The 23,433-nt window shown below is 48.7% G+C and overlaps 1 protein-coding gene across 6 annotated transcripts in view; it reads left to right on the top strand.

Annotated features, from left to right (window-relative positions):
• The window catches only part of dab1a (DAB adaptor protein 1a), a 165,125-nt gene that overhangs the window by 101,867 nt on the left and 39,825 nt on the right, over positions 1–23,433 (top strand). For 2 of the 6 annotated variants that reach the window (XM_028961443.1, XM_028961439.1), the window contains exons 1-2: positions 4,489–4,770; positions 22,915–23,123. In XM_028961443.1, coding sequence (XP_028817276.1) covers positions 23,057–23,123 — 67 coding nt within the window. In that variant the 5' untranslated portion in view covers positions 4,489–4,770; positions 22,915–23,056. Of the gene's footprint in view, positions 1–4,488; positions 4,771–20,300; positions 20,350–22,914; positions 23,124–23,433 lie in introns of those variants that run through there. The other 4 variants (XM_028961441.1, XM_028961442.1, XM_028961445.1 and 1 more) reach the window with 3 other exon arrangements.

A 23,433-nucleotide genomic window follows, 5' to 3' on the forward strand; every position in this document is an offset into this window, starting at 1 on the left:
TTTTCATTAAATCCCCCCATCAGCGTCAAACATCTGTACCTACAGTACAGGCCAAAAGTTTGGAGACACCTTCTCATTCAATGTGTGTTCTTTATTTTCATGACCATTTACGTTGGTAGATTCTCACTGAAGGCATCAAACTATGAATGAACACATGTGGAGTTATGTACTTAACAGAAAAAGGTAAAATAAGTGAAAACATGTTTTATATTCTAGTTTCTTTGCTCTGATTACTGCTTTGCACACTCTTGGGCTTCAAGAGGTCATCACCCGAAATGCTTTTCCAACAGTCTTGAAGGAGTTCCCAGGGGTGTTTAGGACTTGTTGGCCCCTTTTGCCTTCACTCTGCGGTCCAGCTCACCCCAAACCATCTCGACTGGGTTCAGGTCCGGTGACTGTGGAGGCCAGGTCTCCACTTTTTGTTAAGTACATAACTCCACATGTGTTCATTCATAGTTTTGATGCCTTCAGTGAGAATCTATCAACGTAAATGGTCATGAAAATAAAGAAAACCCATTGAATGAGAAGGTGTGTCCAAACTTTTGGCCTGTACTGTACATCACATCAAGCATCTACTGGGTTTCTGGAATTAATATGAGCTGCTCAGGGTTCTTGGCTATTGACCCAGCAGGAAAAAAAACGTATTACACAGTATTATTCATTAAAATCAGTACAAACACAGGCTAAGGACTGTATCGCCCATTGTGATTTATCATATTTTGCAGACTGGATATCATGATGAAACCTCTGAATACATATACAAGTATTTCGGACAACCCCAGATAGCTCTGTGCCTTACGAATAACAAGATTTTAAAGGTCCCCTGACATACATTTTTTTGTGCTTTTATATCAGTCTTAGTGTCTCCTAAAACTGTACCTTCAGCCTTAGTGCAGAATTACATCCACTTAGATCCAGTCCCACAATGAGATTTCCTCAAATTCCCTGAACGGTGAAGCAGAATGAACCAAAACTCTCTTTACACAGCCAGACCATAGACAGGCTGGGGGAAGTTAAATTAATTTTAAATAATCTCACAAAGTGACATTTTCGTGTCGGGGGATCTGTAATAAAGTGCACGTCACCTTATTATCATGTTATAAGCAGCGTTTTGATGAAATTTCCTCCTCGTGCCTGCTGTACATGGTTGTGTGACTGCCTTCTTCTCATTTCCATACCTCCCTGTGTTCCTCCTTCTATTTATAACCCAATAATGAGCTCCAGACCCGGCCATCTCTGCGCCATCAAATGAAGGAGGGCCAAACGCCATCAATTTGCGCCCCTTGAAATCAAACACAAACACACTTCAGGGCAAATTGGGGGAGAAAGGAAACGAGTGGATTTGCTTTCTTCTCCTGCCCCTCCCTTCCCGTAAAAAGCTCACGCTGTAGACAGCAAGGATCTGCGTTTTTGCCACGTAAAACCGCAGCATTGCGCTTCATTAGGCGACGCGTGACGGGGTGAATAATGAACGGCAGCAGCGAAACTCAGAAATGGGTCATATTGCATTATTCAGGGCACTAAAATGGCAGGAATTGTCATCCGGAGCGTGCCACGACCCTCCCGCTGTGACGTTTCACGCGGGGGCTCTGAGGGAAGAGGGTGTGTCCTGCTTTATCTCCCCGGTTCTCCCAGGTTCCCTCCTGTTCAGCGCTGCTAAATGTAGGGGGGGAGCAGCCTGACCATGAACCCCGGACTCACTCTGGTCTCATTTGCTCCCCTACGTTCCTCGCGCAGCCGTAAAAGCTGCCCGATGAAATGAACTCATGTGCATTTAGAACACATGTTGTAGATGTGTGCATGGATGAAGAACCCGCCCGCATGTTCCCAGGGACTCATGCCAGGTTGTGACCGGAACCTCTGGAGGAAGGAAGTTCCTGGTTTCCGCGGCATGCGTGACCCTCGTCACTTGTCTCTGTATTCGTCTCCCCACCTGCCGTCTCTGGTTCATCCCTCCATCCCTCCATCCAGGCACTTTGAACTCCTCCTCCTCCTCCACCAGCCCATGGCTGCCTTCACCTTCGCACAGCAGGTGGATTTACGATGACAAATGAGCTTTCGGTGGCAGGAAGGTTAGTGCTGACAGACGCTCAGGGTTAGAGGAGTTTCGTTGCCTTTTTAAAAAATTCACCGCCAGACCGATCGATATCTGTCTCTCAGTCGCTAACGGGATAATCAAGAGAGCCCGAGTGAGGGAAGGTGAGGGGGCGGGACCCGTTGGGGAAGGGCGGGGCCTCGCCATGAAGGTGTACTACACGTCAACCTCTGAGTGTGAAGGCTGAGAAGATGTTCTTTTCTGGTCCAATCCAAACCCGATTGTCTTTAGACAGTGACATTTTGGAAACATGCGTCCTGACGGATGTTCTATATCTGCGTAATATTGATGTCCTCGTCACAATCAGGGTTTTGTTACTAATCTAATGGAGATGAGGAAAGACTCTGAGTGCTGTTCATTACTTTACGTATAATTTTGGATATTTTGGATAATTTTAAAATAGTTTTCTTCTGGTTGTAGAGAAACGTCTTGAAATCACAACGCTGACTGTAGATGTGAAAGTGAAAGTGATGTGATTGTCATTGTGAAACACTGCAGCACAGCACATGGTGACACAGCAAAATGTGTCCTTTGCCTTGGTGAGCAGTGGGCAGCCATGACAGGCGCACGAGGAGCAGTGTCCACTGCCCCATTTTTTCATTTCTTTTCTTTGGTTTAAAAGTGAAAGTGATTAATTGCCACATGTGACACACCACAGCACAGCATCCAGTGCACACAGTGAATTGTGGTCTCTGCATTTAACCGCTGAGGGAACAGAGAGTGGGGACGGTACCTTGATCAAGGGGACCTCAGTAGCACCTCGGCAGTTTGGGATTGAAACCGGCAACCTTCCGATTACGGGTCTGTTTCCTTAACCGCCAAATGAGCTCACATGCTGAGTACTGTGAGATACAACACCACATCATCCGGGTGTCCAATCAGACAACACCTTTAAAGCAGGTCCCCTCATTTCTAAACATTCCCTCCACCCATGTGAATGAGGGTGGGGTCGAGGATTAAAGTTCTTCTGGGGATGGAGGAGAGGGGCGGGTGGAGGGCGATGAGGGGTGGAGAAATCCAAGTGAAGGGATTTTCTGTGTCTTCCCTTGTTCAGATCAGAAGAACCAGCTTCTGTGCTGAGGAAGGTGCTGCTTCTTAACACCATCCAGACAATGTGTCCTGCTGTGACCCCTGACCCCCAGACAGGGACCCGAAGCGTATTTTACTAACTTTACAGTGAAGAGTACAGGATATAAACGTTAGAGGTCAGAGAGATCAGGTGACGTTGTACGCACACAAACGCCCTACAAATGTGACCTGACAAATTCTAGACGACTGGTTTATTATTATAGTAATAGTGTTATTATTGTCTAATGATTAAATAAATATGATGAACACATGAATTTACAGCTAAATGAAACTGTATCTTGTGCAGACCCAATGGTGATCATTGATCACCAGTCAATAATGAGACATTAGAGTAAACGTTAAATTTTCATCATCAATCATCAGTCAGTAATAAGACAAGAGTAAATTCTTGATTTCTCATCATCGACCATTGATTCATAGTGACACATGAAAGTAAATAAAAAAAAAGTTCATCATCGATTATCGGTTGATAATGACACATCAGAGTAAATTTTCAAATTTTTCATCATCGGCCATCTGTCGAGATGAATGAGACATCAGAGTAAATAATCAATTATTCATCGTCACTTAACGTTCGATTCTGTGTTTACATCCATCACCAAAGAACTGTTAAACTCAACAACAATACACTTCCAGTCTTATGCATCTGATAACATACTGACCATTTCTTGCACACCTCAACTCATCTCTGCTCTTTTTTGCACATGTTTGTCTTGTCTTGTGTGTCCTGTTTGAAATAGCCAACATGTCCACTCACATGCATCCTACATGATGTTGTCCAGTTATGTCCTGTTCGACCTGTTCATTGTACAGAAAACTTCTACAATTCTCTTATAGAGATACTGTACAGTATTAGTTTTAATTTTAGTCAGTATAGTTTAGTTTAGTGTGTGTGTGTGTGTGTGTGTGTGTGTGTATATATATATATGTATGTATGTATATATATTTTATAATTGCACTATGGGGGGGGGGGGGTTTGAGTGAAACAGTATTTCAATACACGGTGTATACTGTTGTGCTGTCAAATAAACCGATCTTGAATCCTGAATCTTGAATTCCTGCTGTAGAAGTGAAGCAGGGACCCTCTACATTCTAACCGGGGGGTGAAAGGTCGTGGTGAGGCGGGTGGCCAGTAGTAGGGACTCCTGTCTTGATCCATAACCCTGGTGGACAGAGTGAGGGACAGCTGACATGAAGGAGCGACCAAAATGACCCCGCCCCCCGCGGGCTCTCTCTTTTGCGCATCTTGGCGCGTTTGGCGCTCGCCCCGCCCACTCCCCGCCTTTTCCCATGAAAGCCAGAAAGCAGGACGCGTCGGCGGGGGAGGGGCCAGCGCGCTGCGCCGCCGTGATTGGCTGCCGGCCGCGCGGTGAGGGAGAGAGGTAACCAGGCAACTTCGGCCCCGGCAGCAGCGGCGGCGGCGGCGGCGCAGGCAGCATGAAGCACCGCGGCGGCGCGCAGGGCAGGAGGATGTAGCCGCGACCCGCGTCACTGCGCCCGGAATGGGAGAGGGGATTTACCGCGGAGCGCGGGGGACCTGGAGCCGCAGCAGGATGGAAAGCGCGCAGCCTCTCGCCGGTCTGAAGGTGGGTCCGGACCCGGAACCGGCCGGAAGCGAGATAAGTTGAAGAGGGGACCCTGGTTCTGAGAAGCGGGGGTTCTGAAGGAAAAGAAAAAAAAGGTGGATGAATGGAAACGGCGTCTGTCAGCATTCACGGATCAGAAATGCAGGGGGATGAATCCGGGGTTTAGTATCTGTTTGAGTGTGTGTGTGTGTGTGGGGTGTGTGTGTGTGTGTGTGTGTGTGTGTGTGTGTGTGGGTATGTGTGTGTGTGTTTCAGGTCGGAAATGCAGGGGGATGAATCCAGGGTTTAATATCTGTTTGAGTGTGTGTGTCGGGGGGTATGAGTGTGTGTGTGTGTGTGTGTGTGTGTGTGTGTGGGTATGTGTGTGTGTGTTTCAGGTCGGAAATGCAGGGGGATGAATCCAGGGTTTAATATCTGTTTGAGTGTGTGTGTGTGTGTGGGGTGTGTGTGTGTGTGTGTGTGTGTGTGTGTGGGTATGTGTGTGTGTGTTTCAGGTCGGAAATGCAGGGGGATGAATCCAGGGTTTAATATCTGTTTGAGTGTGTGTGTGTGTGTGTGTGTGTGTGTGTGTGGGGGGGGGGGGGGGGGGGGGGGGGTATGTGTGTGTGTTTCAGGTCGGAAATGCAGGGGGATGAATCCAGGGTTTAATATCTGTTTGAGTGTGTGTGTCGGGGGGTATGAGTGTGTGTGTGTGTGTGTGTGTGTGTGTGTTTCAGGTCGGAAATGCAGGGGGATGAATCCAGGGTTTAATATCTGTTTGAGTGTGTGGGGGGGGGTATGTGTGTGTGTGTGTGTGTGGGTATGAGTGTGTGTTTCAGGTCGGAAATGCTGGGGGATGAATCCGGGGTTTAATATCTGTTTGAGTGTGTGTGTGTGTGTGGGTATGAGTGTGTGTGTGTGTGTGTGTGTGGGTATGAGTGTGTGTGGGTTTCAGGTCGGAAATGCAGGGGGATGAATCCGGGGTTTAATATCTGTTTGAGTGTGTGTGTCGGGGGGTATGAGTGTGTGTGTGTGTGTGTGTGTGTGTGTGGGTATGAGTGTGTGTGTGTTTCAGGTCGGAAATGCTGGGGGATGAATCCGGGGTTTAATATCTGTTTGAGTGTGTGTGTGTGGGGGGGGGATGTGTGTGTGTGTTTCAGGTCGGAAATGCTGGGGGATGAATCCAGGGTTTAATATCTGTTTTTGTGTGTGTGTATAAGTGTGTGTATAAGTGTGTGTGTTTCAGGTCGGAGTGTGGCACGCTCGCCGTTTTCCCTGCGTGGGTCCCCGCTGCATTTTTAACCCGCAGTCCCGCTCCGCATAAATCACCGGCGCTGCGTGGGCTACGCGCCATTTGTTCACGTGAGCGTGAAGACACGCTGCTAATTGTGTCTAACGCTACACACAAGGTGGAGCTACAGGGCAAGTGTTTCTAATAAAGTGGCCAGCGCAAGTGCTGCCTAATAAAAAGCTCATTAAGTGCTCACGAGCCCGTAATTACATGAACATGTATTACTGTCCCGTTACTCTGGGGAGCAGAGCAGGGCTGGGTCCCCAGAGAGCTGGGCGTGGTCAGTAGGTTCTGTTGGGCGTTGGGGGTCCGGCTGCTGGGGGGGCCACAGGAAGCCTGTTTACTTCGGCCTGAGCGAGCCCAGCAGGCAGCAGTGGGTCTCCATAGAAACGCAGAGCGTTCCGAGCGCTGTCCACAAAAGCAGCTTTGTGAGCCTCTTGTCTCCTTCTCCTTTTCACACGAGTTCTTCTGAGAACCTGGAAATGTGTGTGTGTGTGTGTGTGTGTGTGTGTGTGTGTGTGTGTGTGTGTGTGAGTGACATACATGGGGCGTCCAGGACCACCTGTGGATCAAACTGTGTCTTGCCGCACTGCCGAAATATACCGGGACAAGTTTCCAAATGAGAATAAATTACACGATTCATTATGTTTATGTTTATAAATTGCTTCCTGTTCCAACAGATTTATATTTAATATTATTTATTAAACACGTATTCCAGCTTTGTAGCGACTTTCGCCATTTTTCGTGGATGTGTATGAAAAATCAGCTGCATTTCCCCCCTCCGATGTTAATAATCCGCTACGTCATCATGAGCCATGTTACCGGCGTCCATTTCAGAGGCTGGACATTATCTGGTGTCCCTGAGATCAGTAGGCTCTGCTGGGTGTGGGGGTTTGGGGGTCCGGCTCGGTTTTTCAGCATGACGGTCCCCGCTTGGTTCATCTGTCGATATGAGGGGACGTTGTGACCCCGCTGAACCCTGAAGGCAGATCTGTACGCCTCGATGGGGGTGGAGTCATATATCCCCCGGTTTTAATGGACTGAGGCTAAAGAGCTACAGCGTGTGTGTGTGTGTGTGTGTGTGTGTGTGTGTGTAAAGACTCTGTGTGGGTTGCATGCGGAGAGGCGTCCTGCTAATCTGACCTCTTAATCTTCTTAAAATATTCACAGTCTGTCTGCGCGGCGTGGATTTTGGCAAAACCAAAAACACACACATTCCCACACAGCGGGAATTCCCACGCAACACACACACACACACACACTGCAGATGTGTAATAAAAGGTTTCAGTGATGGGAGTGTTATGGTACGAAAGTAAAGAAAGAGACAGAACATTCCTAGTGATCTAGAACGTTGCGGGTTCTTCTTGTGTGCAGTGCGGCGGCCATGTTGTGCGATTGGAGTTAATTTAGTAAATGAGCGTCCCCGCCCGGCTCCGGCAGGACCTCATTCCTGGTAAGTGCTCCAGAGGACGTGACCGCCGCCCCGCATTCCTCGGGCCCTCTCCACCTCCACCGTTAGTCAGGAATGGGACGGAATGGAGGAGACCGGGACTCGCGCACAGTCCCTGGCTGACGACTCCGTCCCGGGAGAGTCGGAATTCTGTGACAGTTTCGCCGCGTTACGTGTTGCGCCGCGGCAAACAAAGGCGGCGGGAATCGGGACTGAAAGCAGCATACGCTGGAGTCACAGTACATTAGCACATCAATTAATTCACCTTCTCTCAATTCCCCAACACACACACACACACACACACGCACACACACTCTGCCTCCCTCATTAGGATGCGGCGTACGGCGAGGGCCCGGTGGCGCTCCGCCGCCTTTCCGCTGACATTTGACGGTTAAAAGGCGGCGGTAAATGGCGCTTTAATTCCTTTTCTCTTCCCCTCCTGCGCCGGTTCGTGCCAGCGAGCCGCGGCTTCCTTCTCCCGCGCCGCTCCTTTATTCTGACGACACAAAGGAGAATTTGTTCTCCGCTCCTCATTCAGGCGGCCAGAAAGACCTGACGGTTTTACATTTCCCAGCAGTCCCTGCTCGGCGCGCCTCGCTGGCACTCATCGCTGCGGTTGTGCATCTTTTGTTGGGGAGGAAGAGTGGAGGGACCTGTGGAGTCACGTGTCCCCCTGTGGACCCAAACTCATGGGACGGGTGTATTGTAACACAGCCTGTCTGTGTGTGGGATGTGTGTGTGTGTGTGTGTGTGTGTGTGTGTCAGGTCTGTGTAGGTGTGTGTGCATATGCCTGTTTACGACATTTACAGCATTTATCAGACGCCCTTATCCAGAGCGACTTACAATCAGGGTGTAGGTGTGTGAGGTGTAGGTGTGTGTATGAGGTCTGTGTGTGTGTGTGTTTTGAGGTCTGTTTGTGTATGAGGTCTCTGCGTGTGGGTGCTTGTGAGGTATAGGTGTGTGTATGAGGTCTGTGTGTGTGTGTGTGTTTTGAGGTCTGTTTGTGTATGAGGTCTCTGCGTGTGGGTGCTTGTGAGGTATAGGTGTGTGTATGAGGTCTGTGTGTTTTGAGGTCTGTTTGTGTATAAGGTCTCTGTGCGTGTGGGTGATTGTGAGGTGTGTGTGTGTGAGGTGTGTGTGTGTGTTTTGAGGTCTGTTTGTGAATGAGGTCTCTGTGCGTGTGGGTGATTGTGAGGTCTGTGTTTGTGAGGTTTGTGTGTGTGTGTTTATGAGGTCTGTGTGCATGTGTGTGCATGAGATCTGTGTGTGAGGTCTGCGTGTGAGGTTTCTGTGTGTTTGAGTTTTTTTAGTTCTGTTTGTGTATGAGGTCTCTGTGCGTGTGGGTGCTTGTGAGGTGTGTGTGTGTGAGGTGTGTGTGTGTGTTTTGAGGTCTGTTTGTGAATGAGGTCTCTGTGCGTGTGGGTGATTGTGAGGTCTGTGTGTGTGAGGTTTGTGTGTGTGTGTGCATGAGGTCTGTGTGTGAGGTTTCTGTGTGTTTGAGTGTTTTGAGGTCTGTTTGTGTATGAGGTCTCTGTGCGTGTGGGTGCTTGTGAGGTGTAGGTGTGTGTTTTGAGGTCTGTTTGTGAATGAGGTCTCTGTGCGTGTGGGTGATTGTGAGGTCTGTGTGTGTGAGGTTTGTGTGTGTGTGTGTCTATGAGGTCTGTGTGCATGTGTGTGCATGAGGTCTGTGTGTGAGGTTTCTGTGTGTTTGAGTGTTTTGAGGTCTGTTTGTGTATGAGGTCTCTGTGCGTGTGGGTGCTTGTGAGGTGTAGGTGTGTGTATGAGATCTGTGTGTGAGTGTGTGTGTTTTGAGGTCTGTTTGTGTACGAGGTCTCTGTGCTTGTGGGTTCTTGTGAGGTGTATGTGTGTGTTGACGTTCATTTAGAACTGAGTGTGTGTGTGTGTGTGTGTTTGTTTGCGCTTTTTTTGTGTTTTGGGGGTTCAAAAATAGGATGTGACAAGCAGATTAGTCCCATGAGGCTCTTGAGAACCACAGGAACCGTTGTAGAAAAGCGATCTCCCAGAGGGACTGTGAATCTCCTCTCCACGTCCCACTACAGACATGCTGGTATCCTGCTCATAGTTCTGCACCTTCTGCTGATCTGCTCAGCGACGCCTCTCTGGAGCTTCATGTTCTCACAAGTAGCCACGGTTCCTGTGATTTCAGCGTTCTAATCACACCATGAGGACTGTACGACCAATAGAACCAGCTAAAATACATGAATGTCAAAATGAACATTGATATATGTGATATATGCGTAAATATCCATGTACATATAGTACGTTTCATTTACTTACTAACTCAGAGACCGTCCCTACACGAAGATGGACAAGGACAGAGACGATGTCATAGTTTTAAATATGCATTGCACCCAGCTTTAGAAATTAATTGCAATTAATCATGATTTTGTAATTTGTTGCAAAATGTACAATTAACTAGCTATTTTTTTAATCACTTGACAGTCTTCATTGCTAATTATAATTAGCATATTATACAGTTATTATGAAATATCATTCATGTGTCATGTCTTTTACTTTATACGTTTTCGGTCACATGACTGTTCATTAACACACAGGTACAGTGCATGTGACGTATTATAGAAATATAAATGAAGCTCATGAGGGTCAGTGGTCCTGGTGGAAGAAACAGACTGTGGTTATTGGGGTTACTGGGGTTACTGATGCTGGGTATAATGTAGATGTTCTGGAAGGAGGGAAGGTCACCTCCTGTGATCTTCTCTACGTGGTGCTGCTTCCACACCAGGCACTCCTGCCTCCAGTCGGGGAGATTTTCAAAGTCTCGAGGATGCGGGGGCTCCTGCTGCAGCTCCTTCACCCTTTTGTTCGGGTTTTGGTCTCCAGTTTTGTTCCATAATGGATCATTGGTCCCAGTGGGACTGACTTTTTGATATGAACACACACGTGTACTTGGAAGCCCTTTTCTCTGCATATCTGAATGCAGATCCACGACGAGAAGAACGACCTGCTGTGCTGTGGGCCGCCGGTAATTCCCAACTTTTCTGTACGGTTGCCTGGGACATGCGGTGTGTGGCTTTGGTCGGGATCAGACGGAGTCTCGCTTGAAAGATTGCTTTTCCCTTCTGCTGGCCCAGCGTCGGCTGAAATGACTTTCCTGCTGGAGCCTTGGCGGGAGGAAATCCATCTCGGATCTGTTCTCCTTATCAGGTCCCGCAGTAAAGGAGCGGCGCTTGTGTACACATCACAAAATGAGGACGGCCTGCTTTTTAAAAAAAAAAAAACCTCCTTTTTCTTTTTTTCTTCTGTTGAGGGCGATATGAAAGCCCACACTGCTGCTGCGATAACAGCCAATCTGGAGCAGGCTCTCCACTTCACACACACACACACACACACACACACAATAATGCAGCTGGACATGTAGTGTTATGTCTAGTTTGTGTGTGTGTGTGTTTGTGTGTGTGTTATCAGCTAGGCTCACTGCACCAAGGTGTTTGAGAGTTGGCAGGGGGGGGGTCTGTGGGGAGAGGAGAGGAGGATGATGGGAGGAAGATTGCGCTCCAGAGGAAATTAGGGAATGCTCGTGGAGCAGCAACGCTGGAGATGGGAGGAGATTATGGCGCACCGGCACCTCCCATCCTCCAGCTGCCTCTGTCTTTAAATCCTGTCGATTCTTCTTCCTTCCGTCTAATTCAAACTTTCTTTCATTTTTATCTGGATGTAAGGTCTATTGTAATTGTCGGTTCTTCTCTGTGTTATGATGTCTCTTCTAGAACGTGTACATTTATGATTATATACCATTGTACTGAAAGGTGAGGGCAGTGAGGGCGGTGGTGGCCTAGCGGTTAAGGAAGCAGCCCCGTAATCAGAAGGTTGCCACCGAGGTCCCCTTGATGAAAGCACCGTCCCCACACACTGCTCCCCGGGCGCCTGTCATGGCTGCCCACTGCTCACCAAGGGTGATGGTTAAATGCAGAGAAGCAATTTCTTTCGGGATTAATAAAAATATATACTGTATAAAAAGCATATTGAAGGAATGGATGGAAATAGATAATTGTGCTCTACTGTAATTATATATATTTTTTATTTGGGCGTAACACAGTCGGGAGGCTTTATCTGTCGGGATGACGGAGGTCCCTGCTCCACCGGAGAGGTCACCTCTTCCCTGCAGCTCCACGCTAATGAGGGACCTAAGTGGTTTCATCCGTCCTCTCTGTCTCTGGGAGCCATGTTAAGTCATGACACACACCATTGTGTGTGTGTGTGTGTGTGTGTGTTTAAATACCTTCTTTATTGTGGTTCGCCAAGAATGACCTGAACATACATTACATGAGAGAGAGAAAGCGAACTTTTTTTAAATAGACGAGTGATCTGACCAAAGACCGCGGCCATTAAAAAGGACTGAGCACAACGATAACCAATGGATGAAAAGGTCAGCAGCCATGTGTTACATACGTGTTACGCGGGGCGTGGTCTTGTCATTAACAACAACCCAGCTTCTAATTGATTGACCTTTTCAAAGGGAACTGCAATGAAGATCATGGGGAGACTGGACTCGAATCGTTTATTTTATTAAGGCTGGTTTTTATTTTAATAAGAAACGATTCTGGTTCTGAGACCTCCCAGTTGTGTGGACCTGGCACCACTGTGACCGTCCCATTGTCTCGCCATTAATTAGCCGTGTATGCTAATGGAATTAGCCCCACGCTTCTAAAGATACCGAAACTCGTCCTGGTCTGTGATTAGGGCGGCTTTAATACGCCGCCGGTGTTAAATGAAACACTCGGCTGCGGAGATGGTGCGGATTAAGAGCGAGTCGGAGCGGCAGGATGGGTGTGAAAACTCGCCACTGACTGGGTTAAACGATGGGATATGACGAGCGAGCGAAAGAAAGATGGAGAGAGAGAGAGGCATAAAGTGGGATTAGTGAAATTGTGCAAATCTGAAAATCATCATGATTAAGTGTGTTTATAAGTGTGTGTGTGTGTGTGTGTGTGTGTGTGTGTGTGAAGTGCTCCATTTTGGTGGAGATTGGATGGATGGCTGGGTGGGTCTGGGTGAAGGTGCTCGGTATAGATAACCTGGCGACCGCGTGTTTGTGTCATGGGTCCACCATCCGTAATTATATCCGCTCCGCTCGTTTACAGACGCTCCCCAAGGGGATGGGGGTGGACCATCTCAATCCATACTCAGTAATCCAGATTCACTGTGATGTTCCTCTGCAGGCTATAGGTCTTCAGGGATCTAAACAGATTGATGTGATGTTCATACCAGACCAAAAATAATAAACGTGATCAGACCTGCCCATGTGGACCAGATTTCCAGCTTTTCCCCTTTGAAATGCTAGAATTATTGTGAAAAAATGTAATATTTATGTTCATGGAGCCCACTAAATATAATATAAAATTATACCAACACTGGAAAGGGCTTGAATTATTGTATGTTTTGTGTTAATTACAGCCATTGTTTTATGAACAGGGTGTCTGGCAGACGCCCTCTTCCAGATAGAAGTTGTCTGAAGTCTCTGTCTGTGAGTACATTCTGATACTGGTTCAGACCCAGGTGGTTAGGGAAGGATGCTAGAAGATGTATGTAGAGTGGACTCTTCCAGTTCTAATATAAACACATCTGAAGGAGTCAGGTCATTCATCATCATTTGAGGAGCTGTGCTGGACAAGTAGGAGGAGTGATGGTAGGAGCAGAGGAGGAGGTATGGTGGGTCCAGAGGAGGAGTGATGGTGGGAGCAGAGGAGGAGTGATGGTAGGAGCAGAGGAGGCGGTATGGTGGGTCCAGAGGAGGAGTGATAGTGGGAGAAGAGGAGGAGTGATGGTGGGAGCAGAATAACAGTGAAGGTGAGAGAAGAGGGGGAGTGATGGTGGGAGCAGAATAATAGTGATGGTGGGAGAAGAGGAGGAGTGATGGTGGGAGAAGAGGAGGAGTGATGGTGGGAGCAGAATAATAGTGAAGGTGGGAGAAGAGGGGGAGTGATGGTGGGAGAAGAGGAGGAGTGATGGTGGGTCCAGAGGAGGAGTGATGGTGGGAGAAGAGGAGGAGTGATGGTGGGAGCAGAATAACAGTGAAGGTGGGAGAAGAGGGGGAGTGATGGTGGGAGAAGAGGAGGAGTGATGGTGGGGGAAGAGTGATTTGTAAAAAAATAAAAAAAAAAATATTGGTAACCTATGGTAAACATCAAAAAGCTGAAAATAAAAACACAATTCTATTCATGTGAGACGTTGCTAAGGTTACTGAATTGCTAATCATTTGCCTTCTCCGCCACCTTCTCCACCTGGCAGGGTCCAGGTTGCAGCGGTCGGTGAGGAGTGAGAGCTGGTCTCCGTTTCTCAGCTTATCTTTGTCCTCCTTTTCTATTCTGTTCTTATCTTGTTGTTCTCTCCTCCCTGTGTGTGTTTGTGGAACACTAATGTCATTTAAAGCAATAACGCGGCCACTGTAGCGCTGATGAATACTAATAGAGCCGTCTGTCAGTCCACCGAGCGACCGCAGGGTACAGCCGATTGGCTCGCTCGTCCTGCTCACTCGGTGCTCTCTCGCCGCACCCCGCCCCTTCATCGGGTTTCTTTCAGGCTGTGGTCCAGTGTTGGGTTCTGACTCAATCTGACTGGATGTGCCCTGGGAGGCGTGGCCTGCTTCTGTCACCCTTCTTCAACACTGGTCAACGTTGTGTGTGTCCCTAAAGTCAGTCCCCTGTGTGTGTGTATGTGTGTGTGTCCTCATCTTTCTCCACCGGGGAGTTAATGTATTCAGAACGACTCTAAGCCAGTGGCTCGATCTGATGACCTTGTGAACGGACTCAGCTCCATTAGCACTACTGTGTGTGTGTATATGTGTTTGGTTCTGTGTGTGTGTGTTTGGTTGTGTGTGTGTGTGGGTGCGTGCTGGGCTGTTGCAAAAATTTCTCAATTATTGATAATTCTCTCTCATCCTATGCTGATTTGTATCAGTGCTGTAGTGGGTTCCAAAATGGGGGGATCTAACGTGCCACTTTTTCATCCTCGCAAGTACCCTAATCAATATTATTGATCGTCTTCATTCCCTATTGGTTGGAGGTATTGGACCGGTGGCGGGGTGGTTTCGTTAGTGACTGATGGAAGAACAGTCATGTGTGTTCCAAATGGAGACGTTCGGGTCTTTATGCCATCATTAGCGCCATTGCATTTCATGCAGCTGTGTTCTATGTAGATGGTGTCAGATGACAAATGGTGCAGTGAAATGAAGAACCAATCTTCACTCAATCTTCAGCAGGTCTGGTCCAAGCTGAACAGGTAACAGGAACCAGTAGAACTGGAAAAAAAAGATCTGGAAAAGAGTCCAAAAAGTGCTGTGCGGGTTTGAATGAGGCTTCGATCGGACGCTGGTTAAACGGTTTTGACTGAACTGGTGCAGAATGGCGGTTCCAGGCCGGTTCCCTCGGCACTGTTCTCCACACCAGAATAAATTGTTTAGAGCGCAGATCCTTTGAGGAGGTGCAAATGAAAGTAAACGACTTGGGGACGGGGCACACTGGTGGCGGTGGGGGCTGCGTTGCGCTCACAATTACCCAGAAACCTCTGCGCAATTACCCAAGATCCCCAGCCAACGGCCGTGAAAAGGGTCTTATCGAAACAAACTACGCGGTCACAGGTGCGGAACCGAATGAGGATTAATGGCGTTCTGTTGGGGTTTTTTTTCATCGGTAAAACTGGACTCCCAATGTTTCTGCTTCAGACAAACAGGAATTAGACGGTCAAATTAAATCCAGCGCCGCCGCAGAGCCTGACGGACGGACGAAGAACGGATGGGCCTGGGAGGGGCCGTGTTGGAGGAATCGACGATGCCCGCCTAAACGTTCTCTAAAAGGCCCGACTAGTGGCTCCCAGCAGCCAGGGCGTCCACGGAGGCCGAGAGGGAACCTAATCACGCGTTCCACCCCACCCGCAGCCGTCTGCGTGATGAATGCGGCGCCGCGACCGGGGGAGGGGCTGGCGGCCCTTACCTGCAGCATGGCGAGCAGGACCAGAGGCATTATGAAGACTTGCAGGGCGCCCCCCGCAGGAAGTTACACACCGTTACACACGTGTGCAGTTTTAACTAGTAATCAAGGTGGATTCGATGGTGGATTCGAACCTGCTTACTCTCTTCATCAATTTATTCTATTTTACAACTTGAATATGTTTACTATAAACAGCCAAAAACAGAGCGGTTCAAGATGCATTTCACACGTGTTATGCTGCTACAACTATGCACGTGATGAATAAAAAAATCCCTCTTGAAATGAGTAAAGGTCAAATTTAGGGTGGTAGTAGCCTATTGGGTATGAACACTATGAACCAGAAGACCCAGGGTCAAATCCCACTTACTACCATTGTGTCCCTGAGCAAGACACTTAACCCTGAGTGTCTCCAGGGGGACTGTCCCTGTAACTACTGATTGTAAGTCGCTCTGGATAAGGGCGTCTGATAAATGCTGTAAATGTAAATGACCCGGCCTGGTCTGTTTATGGGTCCATTGTGTGTCTACTGCTGAAGGCGCTTTGTCAGTACCGGCAGAACGTGGACAGGATCGCTTTCGGACGCGATGAAGGCGGTGCCTTGAAGAGGGGTGGGGTTATGTAGCTGCCCCCTGCTGCTGAACTGAGTTGAGAGTTAGCGGGATGATGGCGGTGGTGTGGGATTAAGGAGACGAACCGCACCGCTGACACACTCAGGTGGGACTAATTACCTTTCACAGGAGAGGACCAGGTACACACACACACACACACACACACACACACATTGCAAACAAGCTGTCCCCGTCTTCCTCTCGCAGGGACCCTACAGGGACAGGAATCTGCAGCACACAACGGTTCTGCTGAAACGCTCGGACTCTCCCTGTAATTACACACTCTGATGCTGCTGTAAACTGTCATTTGGGAATTATGAATGTGAAACACACACACACACACACACACACACACACACAGGCTGCTGCATGGTGGCTCTGGTCCCGGAGGGGCGTCGGCTGCAGGCAGCACCAGCGCTGGCCCAGAACAACTGTTACTCACCAGATGGAGGAGGACGTGGGACGAACAGAGAGAACAAGTTCTGTACACATCATCGTCTTGTCTGTGTGTGGTTTCACCGCACCTGCTTGTCTTGGTTCTGGACTCTACTAGATGTTCCTCTTCCATGCTCCGTCTGCGGTTCCTTCACATGCTCCTTTCTCTCCCAGGAGCCCATCAAAGCTGAACTGTAACATTTAAGGTCATCTCCACTTCAGACTTTTCTCGTAGGAGATTGACTGGAAGCTTGGATGTTCTAGTACGAGATGAACTGGATGTTCTCGTAGGACGTGATGTGGATGTCTGGATGTTCTTGTAGTCGATGAACTGGACGTACAGTTGTTCTTGTAGGAGGTGCTTTGTCCATATAAAAGAGCCGTTGCACTGCGGCGCCGCTCCCTCAGCGTTCTCTATTAAACGGATTCAGACGGTGCCGCGGGTGAAGGTGCTAACTGAAAGGTCTCGCCCAGCTCTTTCATGACCACCCACCCGTGGCTGATCTGGTGTGTGCTGTGAGCCTTGTGGAGCGGCGTGCCAGCCTCCCACAATGCATTTCATGCCCTCAATGCCTTTCCAACCACAGCAGAGGCAAATATACTTGACCAGATGTTCCTAAACAAGCCCACTGAGGCATGAGCGGTGTGTGTGTGTGTTTGTGTGTGTGTGTTTCTGACACCCTTTGTGCTGCTGATATGCTTGGATTGATGAATAAAGTAGATGCTGCTACACTGGATTATTGTAAGACCTCCCTGGCTGACATTAAAACCGTGTGTGTCTGTGTGTGTGTGTGTGTGTGTGTGTGAGTGAGTGAGGTTTTCAAATTCAGTGTTCGTCCCAGAACTGGTCATGTTGGAGTGTGAGAGTAAGATGGAACTGGGCGGGGAGGTTCCGTTGGCCCCCCCTCCCCTCCAAACTGATACTGGATGTATGAGTTCCAGGAAGATTCCCAGATTAGAATATTTAACTCTTCAATTAGCCTTATCCTGCAATGCCCCCCAGGCATGGATCATAATCTCCGTCTCGGAATTATTAACACGTCCCGGCCTCTCCGAAGAACGCACTGATATCGCTGCCGTTTATCTGCCCTTGAACTCTTTATTTGTAGAAAGCATCACTTGGGGAGCAACTTTGATCCGTTTTGCTGATGCTGTATGAGACCAGCGGTCCGCTGGATGAATGAAGGTCCACCCCTTCTCTGGCTGGTTAGTCTGGAGATCTTCTGCATGATCATCCTCTCTGTTTTATGGAAGGAGATGTTAAATATTCACCATTCATGGTGAACCACTCTCTTCTCAGTAGAGACCCAGATCCCCAGCACCCCCATCATGGTAGAGCCTTAAAGAACGTATTTATTTTTCATGAACGGAGAACTACATTACAGGACGATATGGAGATAGAATGGTGGTGCTGTTCTCATAATTCTGACTTAATTACAAGCCGGATCTTAGTGGCTGCTTCAGATGCAAATCATTTTCCGGAGGAATGAATCCATCAGCATGATTTTCAGCATCATTTTTCTCCTCTCGGTAGAATCCCGCTGGAACCCTGAACGTTCCTCACGTTCCGCCTTTCAGGAGCTGCTGCAGGCTGAGGGACGTGGAGATGATGTGAAGTGAAGGTGGTTTTGTAGGTACGTGTGGCTTTAGCAGGATTAGTGGCTGTTAGCGCTTGACAGTGATACTGGCGGGATGCGAGGAGGCGGGGCCTCTGGGTCTGCTGAGGAGAGGGTGGATTACGGCTCAAGAGTCCTGAGGGCCCTCAGGCTTGGCGGCACTACCTGTGTGATGAGTCTGGAGAGCCCACACACATCCCCCCCCACACATATAAAGGGGGATCTGAGTCTCCACTGTCACTAATGCTGCTAATAGATCCTTTTGTGTGTGTGTGTGTGTGTGTGTGTGTGTGTGTGTGTCTACTGCAATCCTAATATTTGTGTTTAGGTTCAATGAGGCTCAAGCACCTCATGGAACATCATGCAAGAGTGAGAGACAATCAACATGCTGTGTGTGGGGGGTAGTCCATGATGATGATGATGATTACTCCAACATTACAGCGGTTTCATCAGCAGCTGTAACCACGGCGACATTGTTTTACATCAGTGTATTGTTCATTCTCGTTCTCTCTGGTTTAGGATTTCGTTTTGTTACCCTGCATGTCCTCTGTTCTCCTGTAAAAAGCAAGCAATCCAGACTCTCTCGCCCCCCCCCCCCTCTCTCTCTATTCCCCCACTCTCTATTTCCCTCTCTCTCCCTCTCTCTCTCTTTCGTTCTGAAAATAAACAATACTAATCACATTATTGATCACGGACATGACAGGTGGCGAAGGCTGTGGTTTTATGTGGTTTAATAAGAGACATGAAAATACATGTATATGCGCGTGAGCGTGATCAGTGATCACTGTTCTGGGTTCAGTGACTGTATTTTACTGCTGTTTCCTGGCGGAACTCTGATCTGGGATGAGTTCAGGGCGGGATAAAGCTGTGCTCGGGCCCCATGGCGAAGTTGCTATGAGTTTCTGACCGGGATGTTGTGGTGTAGAAATGCCGCAGAAGGTGGTGCGTTTATTGGACCTTGACATGCAGCAACATGAAGTTTTGAATGATTAATCATCCCGTTCCTCATTAAACCTGCTGTCCTGCTGCCATGGAGGGAACAATTCCAGATTTAACCTGATTCTGTCCTTATAAGTCTCATCCCTTCATGCAACTCTTTTTAAATTAAGTGGGATTTCATGTCCACATTCACTTGTTTGGAGTTAGATTCTTTCCAAAAAGATGAGGCATCATCACTATCATTTGATGAGGCCACCACTGCACCATCAAATTAATACTGTTTTTGTGTGCGTACGGGTTCGCGAATTACTATCGGTATCGTATTTGGATACATTCTGCAGCTCTTTCAGCATATGTCACATGCTCCGCCCCCTGAGTCGGTGTGGAGCAGGAAGGCAGCAGAATTATGGGAGATAATTCTAATTAAGGCGTGTTGGCGCGCTGACAGAACGAGCTGCCCCCCCCCCACCCCCCCACCCCCCTTTCATTTGTCCGTGTCTGTTTTTAATCCCAACATAAAGGAAATGTGAAGGAACGGGGAGGGGGCGGACGTCCCATTTACATCAGAACAGGATGAACAAGGCGCCAGGCGAAGTCACCGGAGACATGAATGCCTTCTTCTCTCGCTCCGACTGAAAGATGAAAAACGTGGAATTCCCTCTAGTTCCCGCCGCATGGCCGCGTCGCTGTAAATAACATGGGGAAGATGGGGAATGGGGCGCGGATTAGAGCGGCCGGTGTTTATGGGGAGAGTATTTTTGGAAGAATAGTCGGCCTCTGGATTTCTGGGAAAAGCCCAACAATCATAAAATAAGCGCTAGCATGCAAACATTTTCCAACATCACAGCATATAATAGAAATAAAATGGCTGGTGAACGTGGTGTGATGGCCCCACCTCACTGGTCCTGGTTTCTGACGGGTGTGGAACCTGTGATCAGCGAGTGGCGGGAATGGTCGGATGCTCGGCGGTCCATTTGCATGGCGCGGAGAACATCGTCTGATATCTCAGTTCATTACCAAGGCAGGCAATGGAGGTTTCGTCCTCTTGAAGCAGAGCTGTGGAAGAGGAGCAGGAGGAGGTGGAGGAACGTTTATTGCCTCCACACTGTGAACTGCCTCCGGTGGAGTGTTTTCCAGAAAGTGAATGTTAATGTTCTCCCTGGGAGAACCTGTGCTGTTACTTGGCCAGCGTTCAGTTCTAGACTCATTTACAAGGCCTCGTCGTGACCCTTGCCCCCATCGTGCCTCACGGTGTTTTGTGTGAGGAGATGACTGGTCGTTTCTTGCCATGGGGTAGGGGAGATCTCTTCTGTTTTTGTGATTTTGATGACAATTAGTTTACTGCGTGTGTGTCTTGCATCCGAATATGTATGTGTGTATGCATGTGTGTGTGTGTGTGTGTGTGTGTCCCCGCATGCATGGTTGGATTTGATCTTTCCTCGCTTCCAGAGAGGAACATCGATAGCTCTCCATTAGCTGGAACGTTGGAGGGACGGCGCCTGTCAAAGTCACTTAACCGCTGGCGTTCCCCAAGCCTAATAAGAACAGCAGATAAATCCTGCACCAGTCATCTGGAATATGTTTAGCTGAACACAGATCAATACTAACCCGAGTGTGGAACGTGCGGAGAACAATGGAGGAGAATGGCCCCCAAGCGACAGGAACACCTTCAGCCAGGAGTAATGTGGAAGTGGTGGTCTAATGATCCACCTTCTCCATGACGGTGATGACGGTGTTGCCACTCTGTGGAAGGTTCCTGAGAGCTCCTGACGTTCTGCGGGAGTGGTTTTGTTGGGATAATGTGTTTGGAGTGACAGTCATATGGGACTTATCCCAGTGTTGGGATCTCCCGCAGTTCTTGGCCCTCTGATGATGGACTTATGAAAGGGTGAATATTATCTCCAGGTTTGCTGTGTGTCTCATTTGGATTTTTTTTAGAAGCATTCGATGTTCTGTGATGCTCTCAACTGACTGGAACGAGAGAATGCAAGGTCTGAAAGTGAAGAACAGATTTAGAGCCACAGTGACCCACATAAGGGGAACACACACACACACACACACACACACATTGCTCTGAATTCATGGTTTCTGCTTGGTTGCCGTTGGTTGATCAGCAGCTTGACCCCGCCCACTCTACAGAAGCCCCGCCCACCACCGCCTGCCATTCTCAGTTCTGATGAATTCCTATTATTCTTGTTATTATTTTTAATAAGCTGCGCTCATTTGCCGGGATAATTAGCTCCTGAAAGGTGCTCTCTGTCTGCGTTGTTGTTTTGTAAGCTCATCTTCGCCGGGGTCTGTGCGCAGTGCCATGGTTAAAAGCGTAATTATTTAAAAACTGCACAAGTTAATTAAATTCCCTCATGCTTTGTCTGTTTCTTCATTTATTTTTTTTAAACCGGATCTGTTTTAATTGCCTACGTTCTGCTGCCGCTGCTGAGCTCCTGGGTTATAAAAATAAAATTAGAATGAAACACTGACTTGGCTTATACTTGGTTGATTTTTTTCCCCCTATTAATACGCCATCTCAGATTATAATTTTTTCATGTCTCTTTCGTTTTCGTACGTTTTTGTAAGTATTATTATTTATTTTCATGGTTCTGTTGAAAGACCCCATTCTGGCGACACTCGCACTCAAATCTGTGGCTTCTCCCACAGGGGAACTTAGCCTAGATTTTGAAATATCTCAGCGCCTCGGGAGAAAGTGGCGCCGTATGGCGGAGAAGCGGTGGAGGAGTGGTGAATTCTGTAGCAAAGATGTTTTATTTAGCTGCAGTGTGTGTGTGTGTGTGTGTGTTCGAGTTTTCCTGCTGCTAATTTACCATCATAACGCCTCCCTTTCTCTGCGGCTCTCGGCCTGTTTCCAGAGGCCTGCAGGTTTACCGTGTCAGAGGTGGGTGGAGTTGCCTGGCGCCCTGAATCACGCGTGTCCCCCTTTACTGCTCCCGTAAAAATGCATAAAGCGCGGAGGACATCCATCAACGCGCACATCCAGGTCAGCCTGAAGCTCCTGGAGGTTCCCCCTGCCACCGAGAGTCCGGCGTTCTCGATGCGGCAGAAAGCACTGAAACGCATCGCCTGTAATGTGTCTGTTAGAAATTCATCAATCAAAGAGAATTGTGACTCGCAGTACCACTACGTTCCTCCAGAGGCGACACCGAGCTGCTGCAGCTGCTGCTCAGCATGAAGGCATGAAGCCACAAACCTTTGACTGCCCTCCGGTGGATGGAGAACGTAGAACCCTCGCAGAACCGTCCGGAGATGGCGCGCAGATTAAAAACAGTAAGAGCGGGGGATGTTCGGAATAATGGCGGTATTGATTTTCTGGCCGTTGAAATGGACTCGCGGATTCTCAGCAGCGCCTTTCCCTCCTCCGTCTCCACCGTCGGCCGGGCCGGCTCAGATAATGGACGTAATTGGAGTGACTCACACCCTGCCGGCGTGTTCTCCTCTGATAAAGACGCCGCGCTCCATCCGGAGTTAAATGTGCTGCACACAATGCAGTGGAAGGGAGCCGAGTGAAAGGGCTCCTCAAATCTCCCAGCGAGGGCCCATTCAGCTCCGCCCGATCCGCCGAGGGGATATTTCTGGCCCACAGTCACGGCAGAATTTTAATGATACTCAAAATGCCACATGTTCTGGTAAAGGTCACCGGACACTTTATTAGAGACGCCCACCTGCCCCTGCATCGAGAATCGTCTGGCATCTCTAATAAAGTGGCCGCTGGCCACATCCTGGAGCTGGTGGACGTCTGGAGGTGATGAGTTAAACGGTGGAAGCCAGTATTAAAGAAGAAATCTGTGTTTTAATGCCTCGTTTTCCCTGTGTGTGTATGTGTGTGTGTGTGTGTGTGTGCAGGCAGTGATTGAGACGCTGTTTCGGGGGACCAGGCAGCTGTAGGACGGATCCAGCGTCGGCAGTGAGCTCCTCTCCATGAGCCTGTGTGTGAGTGTGTGTGCGCCACTGGACCTGCTCTGAAGCGGAATACGGACTTAATAGGATGTCAACAGAGGCGGAGCTGCAGCCTGCTGCCAGAACCTGCGTCAGAAAGGAGTCTAAGAGACGTGGTAGGAGCCAAACACACACACACACAAATGTACTGACGAATATCATATACATCCATGTGTATTCTTGAAAGAGAAAGTGAAACACTGCAGCACAGCACACGGTGCACACGGTGAAACGTGTCCTCTGCATTTAACCATCACCCTTGGTGAGCAGTGGGCAGCCATGACAGGTGCCCGGGGAGCAGCGTGTGGGGACGGTACCTTTATCAAGCCGACCTCACTGGCAGTTTGGGTTTTGAACCTGCAACCTGCCCCCGCTAGGCAGTGGTGGCCTAGCGGTTAAGGAAGCGACCCTGTAATCAGAAGGTTG

The sequence above is a fragment of the Denticeps clupeoides genome, chromosome 19 (assembly GCF_900700375.1).
Source record: "Denticeps clupeoides chromosome 19, fDenClu1.1, whole genome shotgun sequence".
NCBI classification, from domain to species: Eukaryota; Metazoa; Chordata; class Actinopteri; order Clupeiformes; family Denticipitidae; genus Denticeps; species Denticeps clupeoides.